The sequence below is a fragment of the Gymnogyps californianus genome, chromosome 5 (assembly GCF_018139145.2).
Source record: "Gymnogyps californianus isolate 813 chromosome 5, ASM1813914v2, whole genome shotgun sequence".
NCBI classification, from domain to species: domain Eukaryota; kingdom Metazoa; phylum Chordata; class Aves; order Accipitriformes; family Cathartidae; genus Gymnogyps; species Gymnogyps californianus.
The window spans coordinates 54,069,090-54,088,210 of NC_059475.1; the positions used below are offsets into that span (position 1 = coordinate 54,069,090).

Below are 19,121 nucleotides of genomic sequence, written 5' to 3' on the forward strand. Positions count from 1 at the left end.
CAAGGAGAAAAATAATGGAGATTCACCCTGCAGCAGAGACTAAGAATATATACAGGAGAATTCAGCTGTTTTCTTCTCTGCCGAAAATAAACGTCTCAAATAAGTGCTTCAAGTAACTTTTAAGTATTAAAAATAGTTTATGAAAAATGGGTGCCTTTCAAGCTGTCTCCTTCTAGGGAAAAGTTCCCAGCAAGCATGATGAGAAATAACTAAGACCTAACAGCAATTAATTTCCAGCCCACCCAATAAATGGCATTTTATCATTTTTATTTATATCTCAGATTGACACAAGACAGCTAGACATAAGCTAACAACCTACTACACAAAGGTGACAGCAGCAGAGTAACAATTTATTGGACTTATTCTAGGCTCTTTGATTTGGTTAGATTTTACTTTAGGAACCAATAGCGAGGAAATTCTTTTTACCAGGGAATACAAAGTTTCTCCTCTTCATCCTGTCCCTGCAGAAGGGGTGACCTTTGTTTTCTTGGTAATAAAACTTTTCTTTCCCAGTCTTTCTTTATGTTAGACATACCGAGCTCATGACATTAGTCTGCTATTTCAGAATCAGAAAGTTGTCCAGAGTTTTGGAGAATATGGGTGATATCCTCAAAACCATGTCTGGGACTGCTCTGTCTACAATACATGGTATTTTAAAATGCAACAGGAGATGTGGCTGTGGCACAGTCACACACCTGTGTTAGCCTGAACCTTCCTGGGAAAATGAGCAAAGGAGGACACAATGGCATCGACTTTGGTCCAGATTAGCAACATAACTATGTATTTTATGCTCTTCAACAGATTGACCAGTCCACGTGGAAAAGATGCCACTGTTGCCACCTGTAATGGCCAATCCTGCAACCCCACTTTCCCAGCTACACCACAGGAGCACTCCCATAGCTCCTGCCCAGAGCCGCCTCCTCCAACCACTGGACATACGAGACTACAGAAAAGGTTTTTAACCTGCACAGATCTTGGCACTGTAAAGCTAGTCTTGCTTACATGACTGGCCCAGTCCCCTCTGGCAAAACCAGACTAAGCAACAACCCACATCAGCCATGGGTAAGTTAAAACATTAAACTCAACTATGCAATGGGAAAAGCCTTTGGATCCTTTCTATTAATTTTCTTATGCCCTGGTGTAGACTCACCAAACATCCTGCTGAAACTCTGCTTGCAAAGAGGTGCTGAGGCAAGAAGTCTCTCTATACTATTGGAAAGAGCAATCTCTTACCCCCTCACCCCTTCAAAAAAGCATATTAAAAGTGTAGCAATAAGCTGCTGGTGGTTTTTTTTTTTCTTTAGAGGGGCAGAGGTTCTGCAAGTCACCACACTACTTGGCTTCTATATTTGTGTCTGCTAAATTTGACCAGTTCCCACAGAACCAAAGTCCCTCATTGAATACTGAAAGTATCTCATCTTGTGGGGAAAACCTTTTAGTTAAAAAAAAAAAAAAAGAAAAAAAAAGTTCTCATCCTGAAATTGGTATTACTTGCCTCCTTCCCCCCCCGCCCTGCAACTAGCATGCATATGGAGTACGCATGTTTCTTCTGCATATGGTGGTATCTCGTTAATTGCAAAGGAAAAAGAGTGTAATCACTGAAACATTAACAGAAATTTCTCGTTCTGTGAAGCTACTAGGAAATAAAAGGTTAGAAGTCTGTAATTTTAACTTTCTTCTACTGCATTGCCAATAAGTAGTAGATTTACAAATGCAATATTTTTTTAGAGCCATGAAAAACACAAATACCAAAATCATGCTCTTTTGTAAAGTGTAACTATGATAATCTCATTGAGACTGGAATTCTGCTGATGACACACAGGCTGTTGCATGTGGGATTTTGTATATTTTGCTCTGAAGTTAGAAAACGAAAAGTCCCTCAAAAGTGGCCAAAAAATTACTGCAATTTCTATAAATGTTCATAGAGGGAATGACACCAATGGATTAGCTTCAGCACAGGGACCCAAGAAGCTCTGCCTTCCTGTGCCCCAAAACTAGAAGACACTCATGCACGTTTACATTGTTAAGTAATAAAAGAGGTCTAGAGCAACCCAAATACAAGCAGTGCAACAGTAAAGATAGACAGAAAACCTGCCAGCATTCAATAATGGAGTTCATTCAGAAAAACGTCTCAGCTAAGATTTTTTTGGGGTGGGGGGAGGGGAGAGAATGGACGACACAGAACAGGACTCGCGCACACACACACAAGTCAGTGCAGAGGAGGCTGCTGCATTCGTATTTACATCCCGAGGAAACAGCTAGAGCATTTGGCATTTTCCAGAATCTTAATAGCAGCTGCTCAGCACCTTTGAAAAGCAGGCTCATTACTTAGCAACTTACCCTCAGATTTCAGATACAGGAAGGACCAACATGGTCATCTGACTTGTCCTACGGCCCCAGCCACAGAACTTCTCCTCAGCCATGACCTCCATCATAACTGACAACCTGCCGAAATACTTACCTTTGTGAAAATAATAAAATCATGATTTTAAACAGTTTCAACTAACTGTGAAACTGATTTGATACCTAGTATCTTTTAATGATTACTTCCCCTCGACTAGAGCACCTCATTTCCATTGCAATCCTTGCAAATTTCATGTTCTAACTACACTTTCTATGCCATAAAAAAAAAAAAAAAATCACCTTTCAAAATCTGGAGAAACACATGAAAGTTTTGTGCTGGCAGCATTCGTTCTGCCACATTTTTCTTTCAGAACATTACAGCCAGTCTCAGGCTGTAATTCAGCATTCAGCAGTGGCCCAGTAGGCAGGACGCCACACTGAGGTTGGTCGCGGGACGCTGCTGCAAGTGTTGAAACATTCAGGCTTCCACCTTCGGCTAACAGCTAGCACCATAGCTTACAACCCAGGATGTGCTGCAGGTAACATGCGAGGTGCAAAGCACCCTTCTGCCTGTCTCGGTGCAGGAAACAAGGTGTCACAAACACAGCTGCGTAAACTGGTACACAGCTAGCAAGGAGCAGAAGGGAGCCGAGCAGTTTAGAGGGGACTGTCCTAACAGTTCATCATGCTGTGGGAGGCTTCCCATCATCAGTGTTCTCTCTACATAAACAGTCATTCAAACGTTATACTTGCATGGATTAACAGATTTTGGGTAGGTCTGTGGTCACATACAGGCAGAGACATGCACGATCTGCCTCTTCTTTGCACAGCCAGAGCAGACGTAACCTGGCTCTGCCAGGGATGCTGCCTGGCCTCACTGATGTGGCATGGGGCTCGGGAGGCTAGTAAGTCCCACGGAGAAACAAAGCCAGTCCTCTGCCACGCTAGCACAATTTTGCAACCTCAAAATGAAGAGCTGGCTTGCCTCCAGCAAACTTCAAGTACAAGCACAGGACAGGCCCCAAAGACATGTCCTTCAGTACAGCCTGTTCTGAACACCACAGCCCAGACGTTTGTGAAGGGGAACAAAGAAGGATAGGGAGCCAGTGCGAAGAGTGGTTTGAAGTTTGAAATTTGCTCTTCAAGAGTTCTGTCCTTCAGGCTTAACCTGCTTATGCTAACTGCAGAAACATTCAGCTCAAAAGGAAGTCCCATATGCAGAGCTTGAACAAATGAGCCAGTAAAACTGTATAGAATAAGGGACAAAATGCAAACCAATGACCAGCAAGTTATATGTACCTTTGACATAAATACATTCTTTCAGCATGGAGATTAAGTGAACTTGAACTTTTTGGTAGACATGCCGTTGCTCCATTTTGAGCATCTTATCCCAAAACTACAATACATAGAAAAGTGTCATCTAATGTTTTAGTGTTAGCCTTAATAAAACACATACACAAATACTATTTTAATGGTCTTTAGTTTTAGAATTAGCTTGTATAGAGTTTATTCTTTTACCCATTTATTCTTGGTCAAATGCACAGTTTTTGAAATAGGTGAAATGACAAACACATGAGGCAAAGGATAGTAAAGTAGACAGGTGTCCACTGTTTTGCACAGAAATCAGACAGGAGAGAAAAGTCTGCTATATAGTTCCCAAAACCAGACTGAAATGACAGGAAACACTGTATGTGCTTTTAAATGTAAACAAATGCGATCAGGGCACTTAACTGAAAGCTCTAGCCACAACTAATGGTTTCTTGTTCCCATCAAATTTAAGTTCTTCAAATCCCTGACTGCTGCAAGCATCTGCAGAAAGGACAGCACAATCTTAGATAATCTCTTTATGCCACGCACAGAACAAGACAACTGAGACAGGCTTGGTTTGACCTACCCCGTCAGGTTAAACAAACTGTGCGATAACCCTGCCCAAAACAGACTAAATGTGTAAAGGCATAACCTTGCCCTACCTCCTTATAGCTGGTTCATCTCAGACAAGCCCACGACCTTGACAACACAGTGAAGTATGATTTTCAACATCTGTAGTGTTACAAATGAAGTAAGCACGCAGCATGACAATCTTCAAGTCAGTGAAGTATGCTACACCAAAAGATCTCAGCCCCTTAGTATTAAAATATATTATAGACACAGTTTTGGTTTTGCAAACTGAGAAAGATAATTCAGGAGACTCTTCTCTTGTTGAACTGTTCCAACTTACAGGTTTGTTGTATGGCAGGGTCAGTTAGCAATTGAGGAAAGACTTGAGGTCCTTCACTAAGTCAGCCTCTCTGTTTTAGTAGAAAATTTCACTGCTCATGCTCAGCACTCTATCTTCATATCTTCCTTACTATGAAAGTGTATTTTACATGGGATATTTTCCAAGCAGAATAATAATGTTCCTTGTTTTCTTCTCCTTGAAGACACCGGATTCTAAGGTTAGGGGATTAGGAATTTGAAGTGACTGCAGGAATACCAGCAGCAACAAGCTGAATTCCACTGAACTCTCACCTTTTCCATTAAAACTTAGATTCATACCCAAACTCTTTTAAAACTCAGGTAACATTAGACCTAAACACAAATATTGCAGTTTGGTTTCTTCTTAAAAAGCTCAAGAAACGGTGGAATTTCTTCAGCTCACATCCCAGAATCAGAAAGAATAGTTAAAATAAAGCATTGCCTTTCAGTACTCAACATTCCCCCACCTACTATGTGCCCCTTGAACCAATAAGATCCATAAACACAATGTCAGCAATGTTCCTGTCAAGTTACTGTTGCCTGCCAAACACAGATGTGGGACATTTCCCATGTATTTACTGTCCATACCTCAGACCCTGAGGACAATTTTTAAAAAAGAAAATGTTTTCTGATTGCATTCAGCTTTCACCTCTAGTGCAAGCTAAGTCATTCATGTCAAACAAGTTATTGGTATCAACATACAATAATAAATGGCCTGAAATATGCAGACCTTCAGACTTGAACTTATAATCCCTCTCGTTCTCAAAAAAAAGAAACCCAACCCTGAACAAGATAAAAACCTCACCACTCTCAGGAAAAGAAACGTTTATTATTAGAAACAGCAGAGTCTTACAGCATTAGCACAGAGCTGTAAAGTTGGAATACCAGTCTAGATCCCAGACCTCTCCACGGAACTTTTATTCCTTAGTATTACTTGGTGAAGCACTAATTAAGAAGATTTAACAGATTAAAGTGTGAGTCGCTTTAATATCAAATAGTTGCTTCTATTTTAAGTACTCAGGAGATGCTCCATTACAACAGGTGCAGACATCCCATGAACATCTACAGGAGCAGAGAATATCATTAGATCAGGATGACAAACATGTAAGTAAAGACTGAAAAGCAAAGAATTTGACAAACAGTGCCTCACAGAAACATGGAACTCTTCAGTGAGCTGCTTTGTTTTGCTTTATATTTCTATTTACTTGCTGTTTCTGGGTGTTTCCTCCTTGTTTTATGGTTCATCCTACTAGCGTGAGCATGCCATAGGCAACCTCACTATGCCATAGGCTGTTGCTAAGTGATCCTCTGCAAACATACAAAGTTCTTGAGACAAAATCATAAACAATTCCGATAGATTCAATAAATAAAGTTGTAGCACATCAATCTTAAGAAAATTTATAAGAAATTAAAATTCCCAATCATCAGCAACTATGCTTGGTAGTCCTCTCTACTGAAGATGAAGTAAACTCTGTTAGCTCTTCTTTTAAACATTAACTTGATGGTATTACTGCACCAAAACTTGGCTACAGACAGACATATCTGGGCAGTAACAAAGACGACCTTCAAGACAGCACTTCCATGGACAGATTATTTTTCATGCATGATTATGCAGCATTTACATTGCAATTCCTTACACAAAGCAAAAGAGACAGCATAGTATTACTTGCAAATCACTTATGCTGTAAGCAGAGTTAAGCTGTACCCACTCCAGGAGAGTCTTGGACAATAGCTACAAAAAGCTATCCTCAAAAACTGGGAATATTTAGCACTAAGGGAAAGGCAAAAGCAGTCAGATTCGTTGATTTGAAAAGGACACATTGAAAGAGTCACAGAGCCGAGACCCATAAAAACACACAACAGACCCCCTTCTGGCTCTTAAGAAAGCACAGGACACAGGGCTGTTAAGAAAGCCCACAATAACCTCAGCTGATTCGGGACTACCACAACTCCTGGGACACGACCATGGCTTAGCAGCTGCATGAGAATAGCTTTCAAGTCCCAGGCAGCTCAAGAGCAGTGGGCTGGCCACACCTGCCTTCTAGAAGCACCTTTGGTTTGAACTCAGTCCCTCCAAACTGAGCAAACTGCTCTCCCACTGCAACACTGCAAGCATGGTGCTTCCAGCTGGTTCCCTGGGGTTTCGCTGGGGCAACCTCCGGGTGAGGCACTCCCTCCTCCATTACTGTCTGGAGAGGTCCTCCTTGCACACAAGAGTGTACATAGGTTGGCAGAAAAGGGACTTAGTAACCAAAGCCAGGAGTGTGATGAAAGCAGACCTGCTGAAAACATCATTTAAATCTTCTTAGTGTCTAAGTCAGCACTTCACCATTTAAGAAAAAAAAGAACTCAACAATGCAGAAGTTGAAGAGACGACTGGGAAAATGCATTTCCACTTGCTATCTAACTTTCCACAACGCAAACTAACTACCCATTGACCAGAGTGTGTGGCTATCCTCTTTCCTTCCTTGCGCTATATTGAAGTCAGACCTACTCTATACTAATACAGAAGTAAATATAAGCCATTGAGCTGCTGTACGAAGGGCTGGCTGCCCCAAAATTAGTAAAAAGACAGTACACCAACCAACTCTTAAAAGACACTGCAAGGCCTGGACTGTACTGGATAGACTTGAACACACTCTGGCCCTAGCAGCTGCATACAAACCAGAGACCAGCCGTACCAGCTCAGGCACAGCACTATCACATCTATGCAGCACACAGCGCTCACAAAGCCAACACAGCTTTTGCGTGCATCCAATTCCACAGGCTCAGTCAAACAGATCCAGATTTTAGGAAGCACAGAAAAAACTAGAGATGCATCGCATCTAGTCATACAAGCAGGTTGAAGAAGCTAAGAAGAGACCCAGCAAGCAGTAACATCTAAGACAAGCAATCACAGCATTTAGCAAAAGAAAGCAGAGAGCGTGAGCATTCAACACACCTGTTAGGCAAGGCTGACAACTGGCGTGCAGTTTCCTCACCCAGCAGCAACTGAAAGCAGTACGAGGACAGTGCACTTACTTCACTGGCAGGAAAAAGGTCCTCTGGCCAATGCAGGAGCGTCACTGTTAGAAACCCACCAGCAACTCTAACCTACCCTTTTTGGCTCAGAGGTGGAAAAACAATCAGGAGCACAGACAAGTGGGAGGATCTGTCACCAGCAGGGAGCAAATGCTATCTCTACCTCCTTTTTAGTCAGTTCACTGATAACCAGCCATTAAGGCCTTGAATGGTATGCAAGTCATCACAGCAGGCTCATGAACATGTAATCTGCTTTGACTCCATTTCAAACTGCTTTGTACTTAAAGTTATAAAGTTCTGTTTCGCTCTTTATAGCTGCTGTTCTTTTTTCAGCCGCTTAAGGATGTTATCATAAAGGAAAGGGTATTACAAGATAAGTTCATCTAGGTTACAGGAAAGAACATTTTCCAAGCTAACCTAAAGTACAAATGATCTCTATGCAATCAACATAAATTCTCTATAGACTGCAGTTAGCTTGTCCTCTAATCTTTGCCATCAGTAAGTCAATGAACAATTTTAACACAGTAACTATGCTGCTGAGGTTACAGGATGGTGAAGTTGCGCAATGAAGCTTCTTGTACAAGAAAACAATTTCAGATGCACTTAGACCTTTGAGTAAAGGAAGCTCTTAGCTCCAGTCAACAATTTACTACAAAAACAAAGCTAAAAAGCTTTTCTCAGCTTGCAAAGTCAGCCAAAAATTCCTCTGCAACAGTTGTTTCCCTTACATTTCAGTCTCTTACAGTATTAGCTCAGTCCCAATGGCATCTTTTCCATCCCGTCTTCAGATGATTCTGTCAAAACACTGTAAATAACTTGTTTGCACTTTGGCAAGGTACCAGGAGGAATATTTTTAAAAAAAAAAAGTCTTCACTAACTGCTGAACACCCACCTTATAAAAAACACTCAACACGAGGACACAATATACATATAAGTTAACGTGTACAGCAACTTTAAATTAGATACAAACCCCCTTTTATTCAGGGAAGCACGCCAGTTGGGAAATTAAATGAGGCAACTATAATTTATTGAAGCAATCTCAGGTTGAAAAAAATAATTAGTCAACTTGAGTAAGACACTGAACTACCCTGGATCCTAAAATAACAGCCAAAGAATAGTATAAGGTAAGTCCATTGCTTAGCAATGACAGAAGCAGTCAATGGTTTGTATATAGGTATAGTTTCTGCTCTCCTGCTCACAACCTCTGTTGTGCTATTTTTGAAAGACAAAGGAGCACCACCCACAGTTTGATTTAGTTTCTTTTATCATGACTGAAATGTCAGAAATCTTAACGACTGGTTAATTGACAGTATTGCCTTAGGATCCTCCAGGTCAACAAGCAAACTTTAAGCAAAACTACAGAGGACAAGTTCTCTTGACATGCTTTTATTCATCTATAATATGAGCAACAATTAATTCTTTTGACTCCTTTATGAAAATAACCTTAATGTAAGAAGAGAACAATTAAAATAAAACGTACTACAGCATCACCGTTTCACTAATGAACCTATGCCGTATACCAAAGGCAGGCTTGGGTTTGCTTTGTTTTTAACGCGCCTTTGAGTCACAGAGAGCGCACCTGGATACAGAGCCTCCTAGGAACAAAACCACAGTGCTCTAGGGTGAGCAGGAGGGGAAGCAGCAGAGCACAAGCTCTGACTACCATGAATGAAACTGCCTCGCAGCACTGCACGGACAAAGCTCGGAGGCTTTTGTGGTTCCTCTGGCTCTGGGATTTATACAGATTCATTACTATGTCAGTAGCGCACTGTCTTTAAATATACTAACAGTATCATCCCCAGTATAAACCTGAGCAACAGAGATATATTCACACGAACCTGCTGGAGGAGGCTTGTCTCCAGGCTCCCCTCCAGTCTACGGGAAAAAAGTTAACTCCTGCCCTCAACCTTCTTCTCTTTGAAAAGACCTTTCCAAAAGGAGGGACTCTATTTCCACCACTTGCTAAGGGACTGCTTAAGGGTATGATCTGCCCTAGGTATCCAATGACTATTTCGATCCATTTATTAACCATGGTTGGCCCACCCTTGCTCCTGGCATAGCCAGCAGAGAACCACACTAATCCATCTAGAAAGTTGCAGCAGCAGTCTCCTTTCTGACAAGTCATGTGAGGGAAGAGGGATGAAAAAAATAAAAAAATAAAATTAACATACCACAGCTCTCAAATTTTCCATAAATGTGACCTTATGTAAAAGAAATAGGCATTTTGGATAACCCACTTCTACCTCACTTTGGAGAAACTATGCTTGCAATCATCTAAATTTCTCCTGGCTCTCTCCTTTCCTCCTCGGATTGAAATCCTACATTCAACAATTCCCACCCTAAGCTATTAATTGCACGGCTTTTGGTACCGGTGCAAAATTACCTTTAGCAGTAAATATTCTCAAAAACTAGACAAAGACAGTGATTAAAAATAAACTGTCAAAAAGTCCACGAGTGTTTTCCATCGATGTGCTAGGTCAATAAGAGATATTGCAAAATAACCACCAAAGGCATAGAAAACATCTACAGCATGTGCAGAAATCCTTTCTGTCTGATCTGCCTACCTTTAGACGTACAGCAAAAAGAGGTCTACACTGTTGCCAAAGAAAAGAAAAAACAGATGTATTGCTTTCACCAGAAATGCAGAGTTACAATGAATAATAAATATTCCTTCTAGCAAAAGACATCATTCTTAAAACAGTGCCCCTTGGAGAAAAAAAAAGGGGGGGGGAAGAGAAGTTCAGCTGTTCTGATTAAGTTGAAGCCACTCTGCTTTCTTCTGCTGAAATTCCATGAATGCAATCAGGTTCAGGAAAACATTTCCAGGTTTTCCTGTGTTTGAATGTGTCCTGTTTTATATAGTGGCAGCTAAAGTACATGTGCTAAGAGTTTCTCTAACTTAAGGCTAAAGACCAAATACAGGAAAACTTAAGAAACTTTAGGGCCTAATGTCTTTAAGCAGCAGGTTTTATTGGAACCCCATTCAATCCTGTGACATGAATACGTTTACGTCCTTTCATTGTGAAGTGCCAGAAGAGCAAACAAGCATGCAATGATCTCCAGATACAATTATCTCAGGTCACAGCTCAGATCAAAGGAGTAAGTAACTTTTGCATAAGCTGGAGAAAGGAAGTGTCAACAACATATACTAAAAAGACTTCCCCAAACTCCACTGATCTTCTGCAGAGTCCTCTGGAAGTTCAGACCTACCAGCACCCTCACTGAGGAAGGCAGGCATACAAATAGTCTCCTTTACTGTTCTGCTGATATTGTCTCTGTAAAGCTTTGGTTCAAAGCAAGTGACTCTGAGCTATGGTGGATACAAGAGTCATTGCTCCCAAAGAAACATCGTTGTCCCTGTGGAACAAAACCCCAGGACTGAAGACAAGGTTACAACTGCTGTCACAGGAATGAGCTTGCAGCTCTGCCTCAGCAGAGAATTGCATGATTTCACCCCCAAAACAGACAAAGGATGGGGCATTCAGCTGGGAGAGGACACCTCAGTACAAGGGTCAGAGGTACAGTCACCCTTGACATGGTATCATACTAACTCCCCATCCTTCCTACTCCAAGAAAAACTTCAGAAAAGGTCAAAAGAGCTACGTGCATATTTGTACTCCAACACAGACTCTGCAGTTTCAGCAAACGCAAATGAGACAGGTTGGTTTTAAAATAAGGCATTTCCTGAGTCACATGTCTCCAAACACACTCCATTTGCCCTGCTTCGATACCATATCACAACACCTGCATCCAGTGAGACAAATAATCCTATTGTTTAATGCAGCCCAAAATTAAAGCCTGGTCTTTGTTGGCCATATGCACCACTGCAATAATCATGATTAATAAAAGCAATGTCTAATTGTCATTTTGTGCAAAGACTGGGACTATATGCTGCAAAATATTCCTAGTCAGAAGGAGGCAAATACAGAGTTTTAGTCCCCAGCATTTCTGTCAGGGTCTTATTTTTATCCATACTGTTTCTTGAGGAGGGATTTATGAAGCTTTGCAGTTCACAGAAGTGCCTGAGAAGACACTTAAATGCTGATGACTGAGAGAATATTACACATAGCAATCTTCAGAAATTACCAGCCCCTACCAATATTCCTGTTTTCCTTCACACACTCATCTTACTCTACATCTCCTCCATTCAGATATCTCAAAGCAATTTAAATGGCATTCCACTACATGGCGTATTACCTTCATTAGGAAATGGAGGCAGAATTTGTAAGGGCCCTAAGTGCCTGCAGTAAGTCACAAAGTGAGGCAACTCCCCACTGCAGTCTCAGTCCCATTACAGTCACCAGAATCTTTGGCAGAGGTCCCACAGGGACTGGATTTCCACCCAGGACATCCCAACTCCTAGCCTTTAGCACTGTTAGGAATCACTGCCTCATCACTACATACCAAGGAGTCAGGAGAAGACAAAGGGGCTGCGCAGAGCTGGCTCCATGGGCCAAAGCAGTACAAGCTCAAACCTGACAGCCATTCATTACACATTAGTTACAGATTTCTAAATCTTAGTAATGTTTTCACTCACCCAGGTGACTTCTGCAAGTGACTGTGGAGCCCACACCTCTCCTAGGCCACTGGGATTCACAGTCAAAAGAAAGCAGTCAAACCAGTCAGTAAGAGACTCTCTCAGAGCCACAAAAATTTCTTCGTGGTTCTCTCATTCACTCACCAAGAGTGAAAATAAATCAGATCTAAAAGCATTTTGATTTGTTTGGCTTACTCTGTCTAATTTTTAAGAATAAGTGTTTATTTATTTAATCTGCTTAATCCACATCGTGGAAATGTTCTGTAGTTTTCTCTTCCTTCCCTGCCCCAACAGATGTGTATTTATTCTTCTTCCCCACTGGACCAGAAAGGGCCACGCTGTACCTAACTGACCAGTCTGCTGATGCAATATATAGCAGCATGCCAAAAACATCTCTCCCTGCACTGGAACCTGTGCTTCATTCCTGCTGGGCAATGCTGCTTCTTAGGTACCAAGAAGGTCTCACATAGGGGGATCTCCCCTACTGAGAAGGACCAGAGAGAGGATTCTGCCCAGGATTTGTTCTTCCACAGTCCTGCTATTTCTGGGTTTGAAGTTGAGATTATTACACTTTTTTGGAAAACCCCACTTTGTGCGCTTAGCACACTCTGTGTAGCACTGACACTAAGAAGTATCAGGATCTTTTCAAGATTTTAAGCAGCAGCCCCTCACCTTCAAGCATGTGCAAAGTACCTAACACAATCCAGACTGGGGAGGGCTAGAGGGCTTCTGTAGCATCATTTCCAAAAATGCACTGAAGGCAAAGTAGATTGCCATTCTCAGGAGAACACGCACTTAACTGAGGGCCTGGCATGCATGTAAAAATAAACTTTCTTCTCCCTGTACTAGAGAGCCAACTCTCCAACATCTCACCAACCCTGCTTGCTTTGGAAGCTTTCCAGTCACATCTTTCTGTATATGCTATCGGATATATATTTTATAAGCTCCTTTTCTCGGTTAGAACACTGCTGTTCCAAGCTTATTCCATTAATACTTCATGTGAAAATAAACCTCTCTGCATTTCAAGAAAACAACAGTTCGCTGGCAACAATTAGTGGAAACTGTTGTCATTAGTATTTTACTTTGATTGACGAATTAAAAAGCCGGGGAGGGGACCCTCAATTCTCCTTCGCAGGCTTCAGTAAAGCCCAGGGCTCAAAGGACAGTTTTCTTCTCCAAAGTAAAAGATTTCAAATATCTCAGTTCCCAGAGAGTTGGGGGGAAAAAGGAAAAACAAAACAGCAGCCGAGACCATTGTAACTACTACAATCAGCTGTTCCACATCGGAAAACATGTTGTTCTCCATATCCCACTGCTATTAAAAAATGTGCAGCTTGAAATACAATGACTAATTCCACTTTTATAGCCAACTGACTAGAACATCTTTCTAAGATAAAAGAGAGCATTAGTGTTCATTCGAACCAAAAATACCCACCAAAAATAGGAAATCTTCGCTATTTTAAAATAAAAAAAATGCAAGCGAGAGCTCTAGGAAAGCTTGGGTGTAGAAGTGCTTGAAACGGCTTTGAAGTCGCGAGAAATACGAAGGCTCCAAACTTTGTCACACAAAGACCGAACTGGCAATTTGTCAGAAGCCAAAGGGCTGCAGCTAATTATTCTGGATTTGCATAGCTTGTGAAACAAAAATAAATGCATGTCCCCATCAGAGGTACTTGTGATGATTTCCACTTCACCGCACGTTTTCAATCTTACATTCTTCAAACTAAGCCAAACAGATTTTTCCTGAAAAACAAGGTAGATGGAGGTGTTCTCTCTCTCCCTCGCCGGCGTACAAAGTTGTAAGAAACTAGATACTTTACTAGCTAAAGAAGAACTGACAACTTTCAATTCTAAATTTGGCCCTACACTAATTTGGGGGATGGAGGGGTGAGATTGATCAAAACCAAGTTGTTATTAAAAAAGATCAGAAACAGCTTTACCTTTTAGAAACTACCCAAAACTCTTTTTTGCTAGATTCCATTATAGGAAATAGATTTACTTTTTTTTAATAGTAAATGCCTCATCAGACAACCACTGCATAACTTCAGAGGCAGCCTTTCCCTTGAAACAGTGATGAAAGAATTTATTAAGAAATGCTTAAATTTAAGCATTTACTGGCAAGTCACCCCAATGCCAGTGCAAGAGCTGCTCTGCCTCAGCCTTGCCAGCTGCTGCCTGCCCAGTAACTGCCTGCAGGCCACGGCAGATGGGCTTCGGTCATGTTTGTCACCTGTTCAGAGCATCTCCACCCCTCCTCTGGCCACCAGCTCAAGCCACTCCAGCTGAGCAGGCAGCTGTGAGGGGTGGGGAGCACTGGCAAGAAAGGGGAGGCATGTAACTGCCACAGGAACCGCAAGAGCCATTACATTCAGAATACTTTAAATGCAGCCTTAAGATTAAATGCAGCTGAATTGGTGCTGTCTTTCACTGGAAGAAAGCCAGCAACACCAGGTCTGCTGACCTCCTTCAATTGCTCTTCCCTTCCCTTCGTGCCCCGCACAACAGCACGGGGAAGCCCCGACGCTGGGCAGTGCGTGGCCCCACACCCCTTCTGAGACAGCCATAGCTGGAACTCCTGCCGCGCAAGCCTTGCCAGCACAGCTCCCAACAGCACTGGGGCTGGTACAGCAACAGGTTCCCCAGAGGAGCTTGGACACATCCTTCAGTCTTCCCTCCTGCAAAACTGGAACAAGAGCACTTCCTTACCTCATGGGGTATAAACAAGTAAGCACCCTAATTCAAAAAGCACCTGGATACTGGGGTGATGCCTACTCAAAAAAATGAAGCGAATGACCTGCCACAAGGTAAGAGATACAGCACAGCATTCTGTTAAGAGCCCGTATTTAAAAGCCAGGAAGACATTTGTTTTTTTCTTGCTATATAACATTGGTTTGTAGCTGCCCCACTGACTTAGATTTAAGCTGCAGAAAGCAAATCTAGATCCAAAACATTGCCAGATCTTAAAGATGCTGCTACTCAGAGTTCTGCCACTGCCCACTGGAAAAGCAGAAAAGAGCTAACCTGTTCATGCTCCTAAATGTTTGGGTGCAGGCTCAGACTCATACTGTCTTTGGAAAGTTCATACCCTTGAAAGCTTTTTATTTAATTCATCTACTGTACTATCTTTTAAGCCAGATAGCTTGATGGATGTTACTCAATTGTACTATATAATGTCACACATTTCAGCTTCTGTGCATTGAGTTCACAGCGAATTCTCATTATGTTAGAATTTAATCAGTATTTCTAAAAAAAACCAATTACTTATCACCACACAAGCTGAGAGGTTCTTTGTTTGTTTTCAATGTGATGCTTGAATAACATCTTACTGCTGGATAAAGGAAAATGCCTGCTTAGCATCCCACTGCCAGTCCTATTCTTCCATTATTTCTCTTTGGAGGACGCACATGTTTCCCCACTCAATAAAAACAGAAAGCTGGAACCACTCTTTCTGCTGGAACTGAAAGTCTGAGACAAGACAAAACACAGAACTTGAACACAAGTCACAGAACGTTAATTGCTGTCTAGCAGCAGCTCACTGATCATCTGTACAGCGCAATTAGTCTTAAGAAAGCAAAATAAGAGGATTTCATAGGTCTAGGAAAAGAATAGAGGACCATCCTAATTCCGCACTGCAGGAAGGAAACAGAAGTCACACAGGTGCTTATCTGAAGACTTCGAAGACTGCCCTTTCGTAGTAGGAAATTCTTTCCTGCTCCTGTGAAACATCTTTGGAAAAGAATAATCTGATGTCTGTTCACAGAAGTCAGCACATACCAGTCCATTGTGCTTTGCCATCTGGAAGCCAGTAACTGAACCTTACCTTCCGACTCACTACTTATTACTGGAAAGCATGTCTACATTCAGAAGATTTTTTAATTTATGTAAAGAAGAAAATAGATAAACAGCCTGTGTATTTTTGTGTTTTGAGTTACTTGTCTATTGTCAGGTGTAAGAGCTAGTTTCTCTTGAACAGGATAGGTTCTTTAAAGGAGGAGAAGGGGAAACAAATCAAAGAAATGCTGCTGCTTAACACAGGAAAAGAATATTCCCTCTGTCAAATAAACTTTGTCCAGCAGATCAACACCAAGACATCCTCCATCTAGAAGCAGGGCTAGTGGGATGGATCATACAAGGTGACTCAAGCAAAGCTTTCTAGTAGTGCTGGATGGAGAAAGAGCCCATTTCTGATACATACCCTACTGGCTACAAGTACATGCGTCAGGATATATGAAGCAACACACAAGTGATAGGCGAGGGGTGATCACATACAGCCATCCATCCTGCTCTACCAGAGCAGCAGGCATCAGTGTTCAAGGTATGCCTTTGGGGCACAAATTCCCAGTACAGGTTAGTCTGACATCTCAACTATGCTGTGAAATTTGAGACCATGAAGTACTTTTACACAGAGTCCTGTCTAGTTCCGTCCAAATGTTTCCTAAAATGCTCTTCCAATAAAGAAATCCTTTCCAATCATTCTGCGTCTATCTGATGACTAGCCATTAAGCTACACAAATATCAGAAGACTAACAGGTAACCTGTGGAAGGACAACAACTTTAATCCACAAGGTAAAATGGAATTTGCCCTCTGCTCAGCTAATCGGTGCATCATTGAATTCATCTCATACAAGCACCTTGCTGCTTAAACGTACAGTGCAGGCACAAGGCACATATAACAGATGCAGACATTGGATTGTAATACACTGAGGTATTATTAAAATAACAGTGTCCCCTAGACACTGACACAAATATCGGCTCGCTTTCTCCCTGTGCTGCTTGTGAAGCTGTGCTTCGCAAATGCTGGTTTGTATTTATCAATCTGGAGATGCTATTATCACAACTGACGAAAGACGCTGCTCCTTAGCTCTGAGCAATACGAGGTACAAGTAAGGAAGATGATGCCGTAGTGGTGAAAGATTAAATGGAGCCAGTAAAGTATACGCCCTTTTTCCTTGTAATACCATGCAGTTCTCAGACAACCACGCATACTTGAAAGATATTCTCCAGTTTAACTAGCAATGAGAATTTTTTTAAGCCTTTTCTGATAGTGGATTCTTTAAAATAACATGGCCTGATTTTTCAAGTTTTTTTTTTAAAGTGCTTTTCTCCTACTCCCTACTGGTGTTGAGAAGCACCTTTCACATGGACTTAAGAGCAGCCTCAACTATCAGTGGCTATCAGTTTCCTCCTCTCTCCTCCATCCTCTCTATTGAGGCAGTTTCACCTCTGCTACTGAGATATGAGAAAACAAGTGTGAGGAACACGCTCACCACCCTAGAGTGCAAAACCAGCGCTAGGTAAGCATCAGCAAGAGTGAAACCTATGACACACAGCTCTTCTAAGTACACAAAATAAGCCAGAAGGAAAGAGCCTGCTTCCCCTTTGATCTTTTAAGGCTACAGTGCTCTATGTTACAGCTGTCACGGTAACATAATTCCCTTCCCAAGTTGCCATCATACTTTAAGTAACATCTTGTGTGAAATATGACCATTCAGACCTGGGAAAGAACAAATGTAGCCAACACCTGAACTTATCTGTAGGTGGGCTACAACTTGAAGACACTTTAGTATCACTTCTCTGCTCACTGGGTTACAAGAACATTGCTTCTGCCACAGTTTTTTTTCAAAGGCCAGCTCGTGTTTCTGTTAAGCCTGACTGTCCGTGAATGCAGTAAGAGAGTAACATCGCCTAATCAACTATCAGATCTAATTAATTAACAGACACAAGAAAAGCCTAACTGCATTCCCACTTTCACCAGGGCACCTGTTAAGACTAGATGGGCTCAACACATGCTTCGCAAAAGGGGATCCTCTTTTTCTAAAAACAGTACCCATAGCAGAGAATTGAATGGAAAAGAAAGAAAAATAATTAAGCCTAGGTCATGTTGACATCTAAATGACAGCATTTAAAATCAGTAAATCTTCTTTACAAGAAAACAGAGGGGGGAAAAATCAAATATAGTTTTTACTCACCTGTACTACTTCTACTCCTCTTTTCCTGGAAAAGAAAAGAAAAAAGGAATGGTTAATGTTGGAAACATGGGGGAAATGTAAAAACAAACACTAATGGAAAAGGGTTGCTTCATACTAGGATGCGAACAATAAAGATCTACACTAATGAACCCGATTCAAATTCAGGAAAGTACTTGTTCAATTCCATTCCCTGCCTAGGAAGCACTTCGGCAGCTTCTGAATCACGGCCTCAGAAGTGACCCAAGATGCATACTAAGCAGCTGCACCACTGGGACTGATACAGCTGCCAGGTGAGCAGAGGTAGGAAGTGGGTGATGTTAGGGAGGGAGCATCTCAATTTTAGTCAGTTCTACTTTGCTCTTCATTTCTCATCTGCTGTTAGAGTGTGCGAATTGCACCTCAGCACACTCCACATGCTTGATAGATCTTTGATTTTGATCCAAAAGATACATGGATAAATGTCAGGGAGAATGAACACAGCATCCTGCAGCCATTTATCCTCTTATTTACAGCCTTGTTCTACCCCCGTCATCTTGGTACACAGAACGCTTCCCAGAGCTACACACACACAGTGACTTGCATCAGTTGTTCTCTGCTTGAAACCCTTGCCAAGAAACTTCTAAGCTGTCCCATGGCTTGTCTTCATCACAAGCACAAAGATACCCAGGCTGGCTCCACAGACCAGTCCTGCAAACAGAGCAGGGAAGGGGACAAAGGAAGGGTACAGGCACAGGTCAGGTCCAAAACAGAGAGACTGCCCTGCAGCTGGACCACCCTGCCCAGATGTGTCATTCCGCTGCAAGTCCATCACAGATACATCTCCATAGATCCACTGCTCAAGGATAATGATCCATTCTGGAAGCAGTGCCTCAAAACCACAATTATTTAAAACTCCAGCTGGTGACTGGTACTGCACTGTGTCAGATGGACCTAACTGTGCTGGCCTCAGCAGAGGCAACAACCCCTACATCATGTAGCTGTGCCCAAAGAAAAGCTAATAAATTACACAAGCAGCC

General features: G+C 41.9%; 1 protein-coding gene across 2 annotated transcripts in view; it reads right to left on the minus strand.

The window, feature by feature from the left end:
* Positions 1 to 19,121, minus strand: part of ITPK1 (inositol-tetrakisphosphate 1-kinase) — a 158,331-nt gene that overhangs the window by 103,930 nt on the left and 35,280 nt on the right. For both annotated transcript variants that reach the window (XM_050898437.1, XM_050898438.1), the window contains one exon: positions 18,106 to 18,130. In XM_050898437.1, coding sequence (XP_050754394.1) covers positions 18,106 to 18,130 — 25 coding nt within the window. The remainder of the gene's footprint in view (positions 1 to 18,105; positions 18,131 to 19,121) is intronic.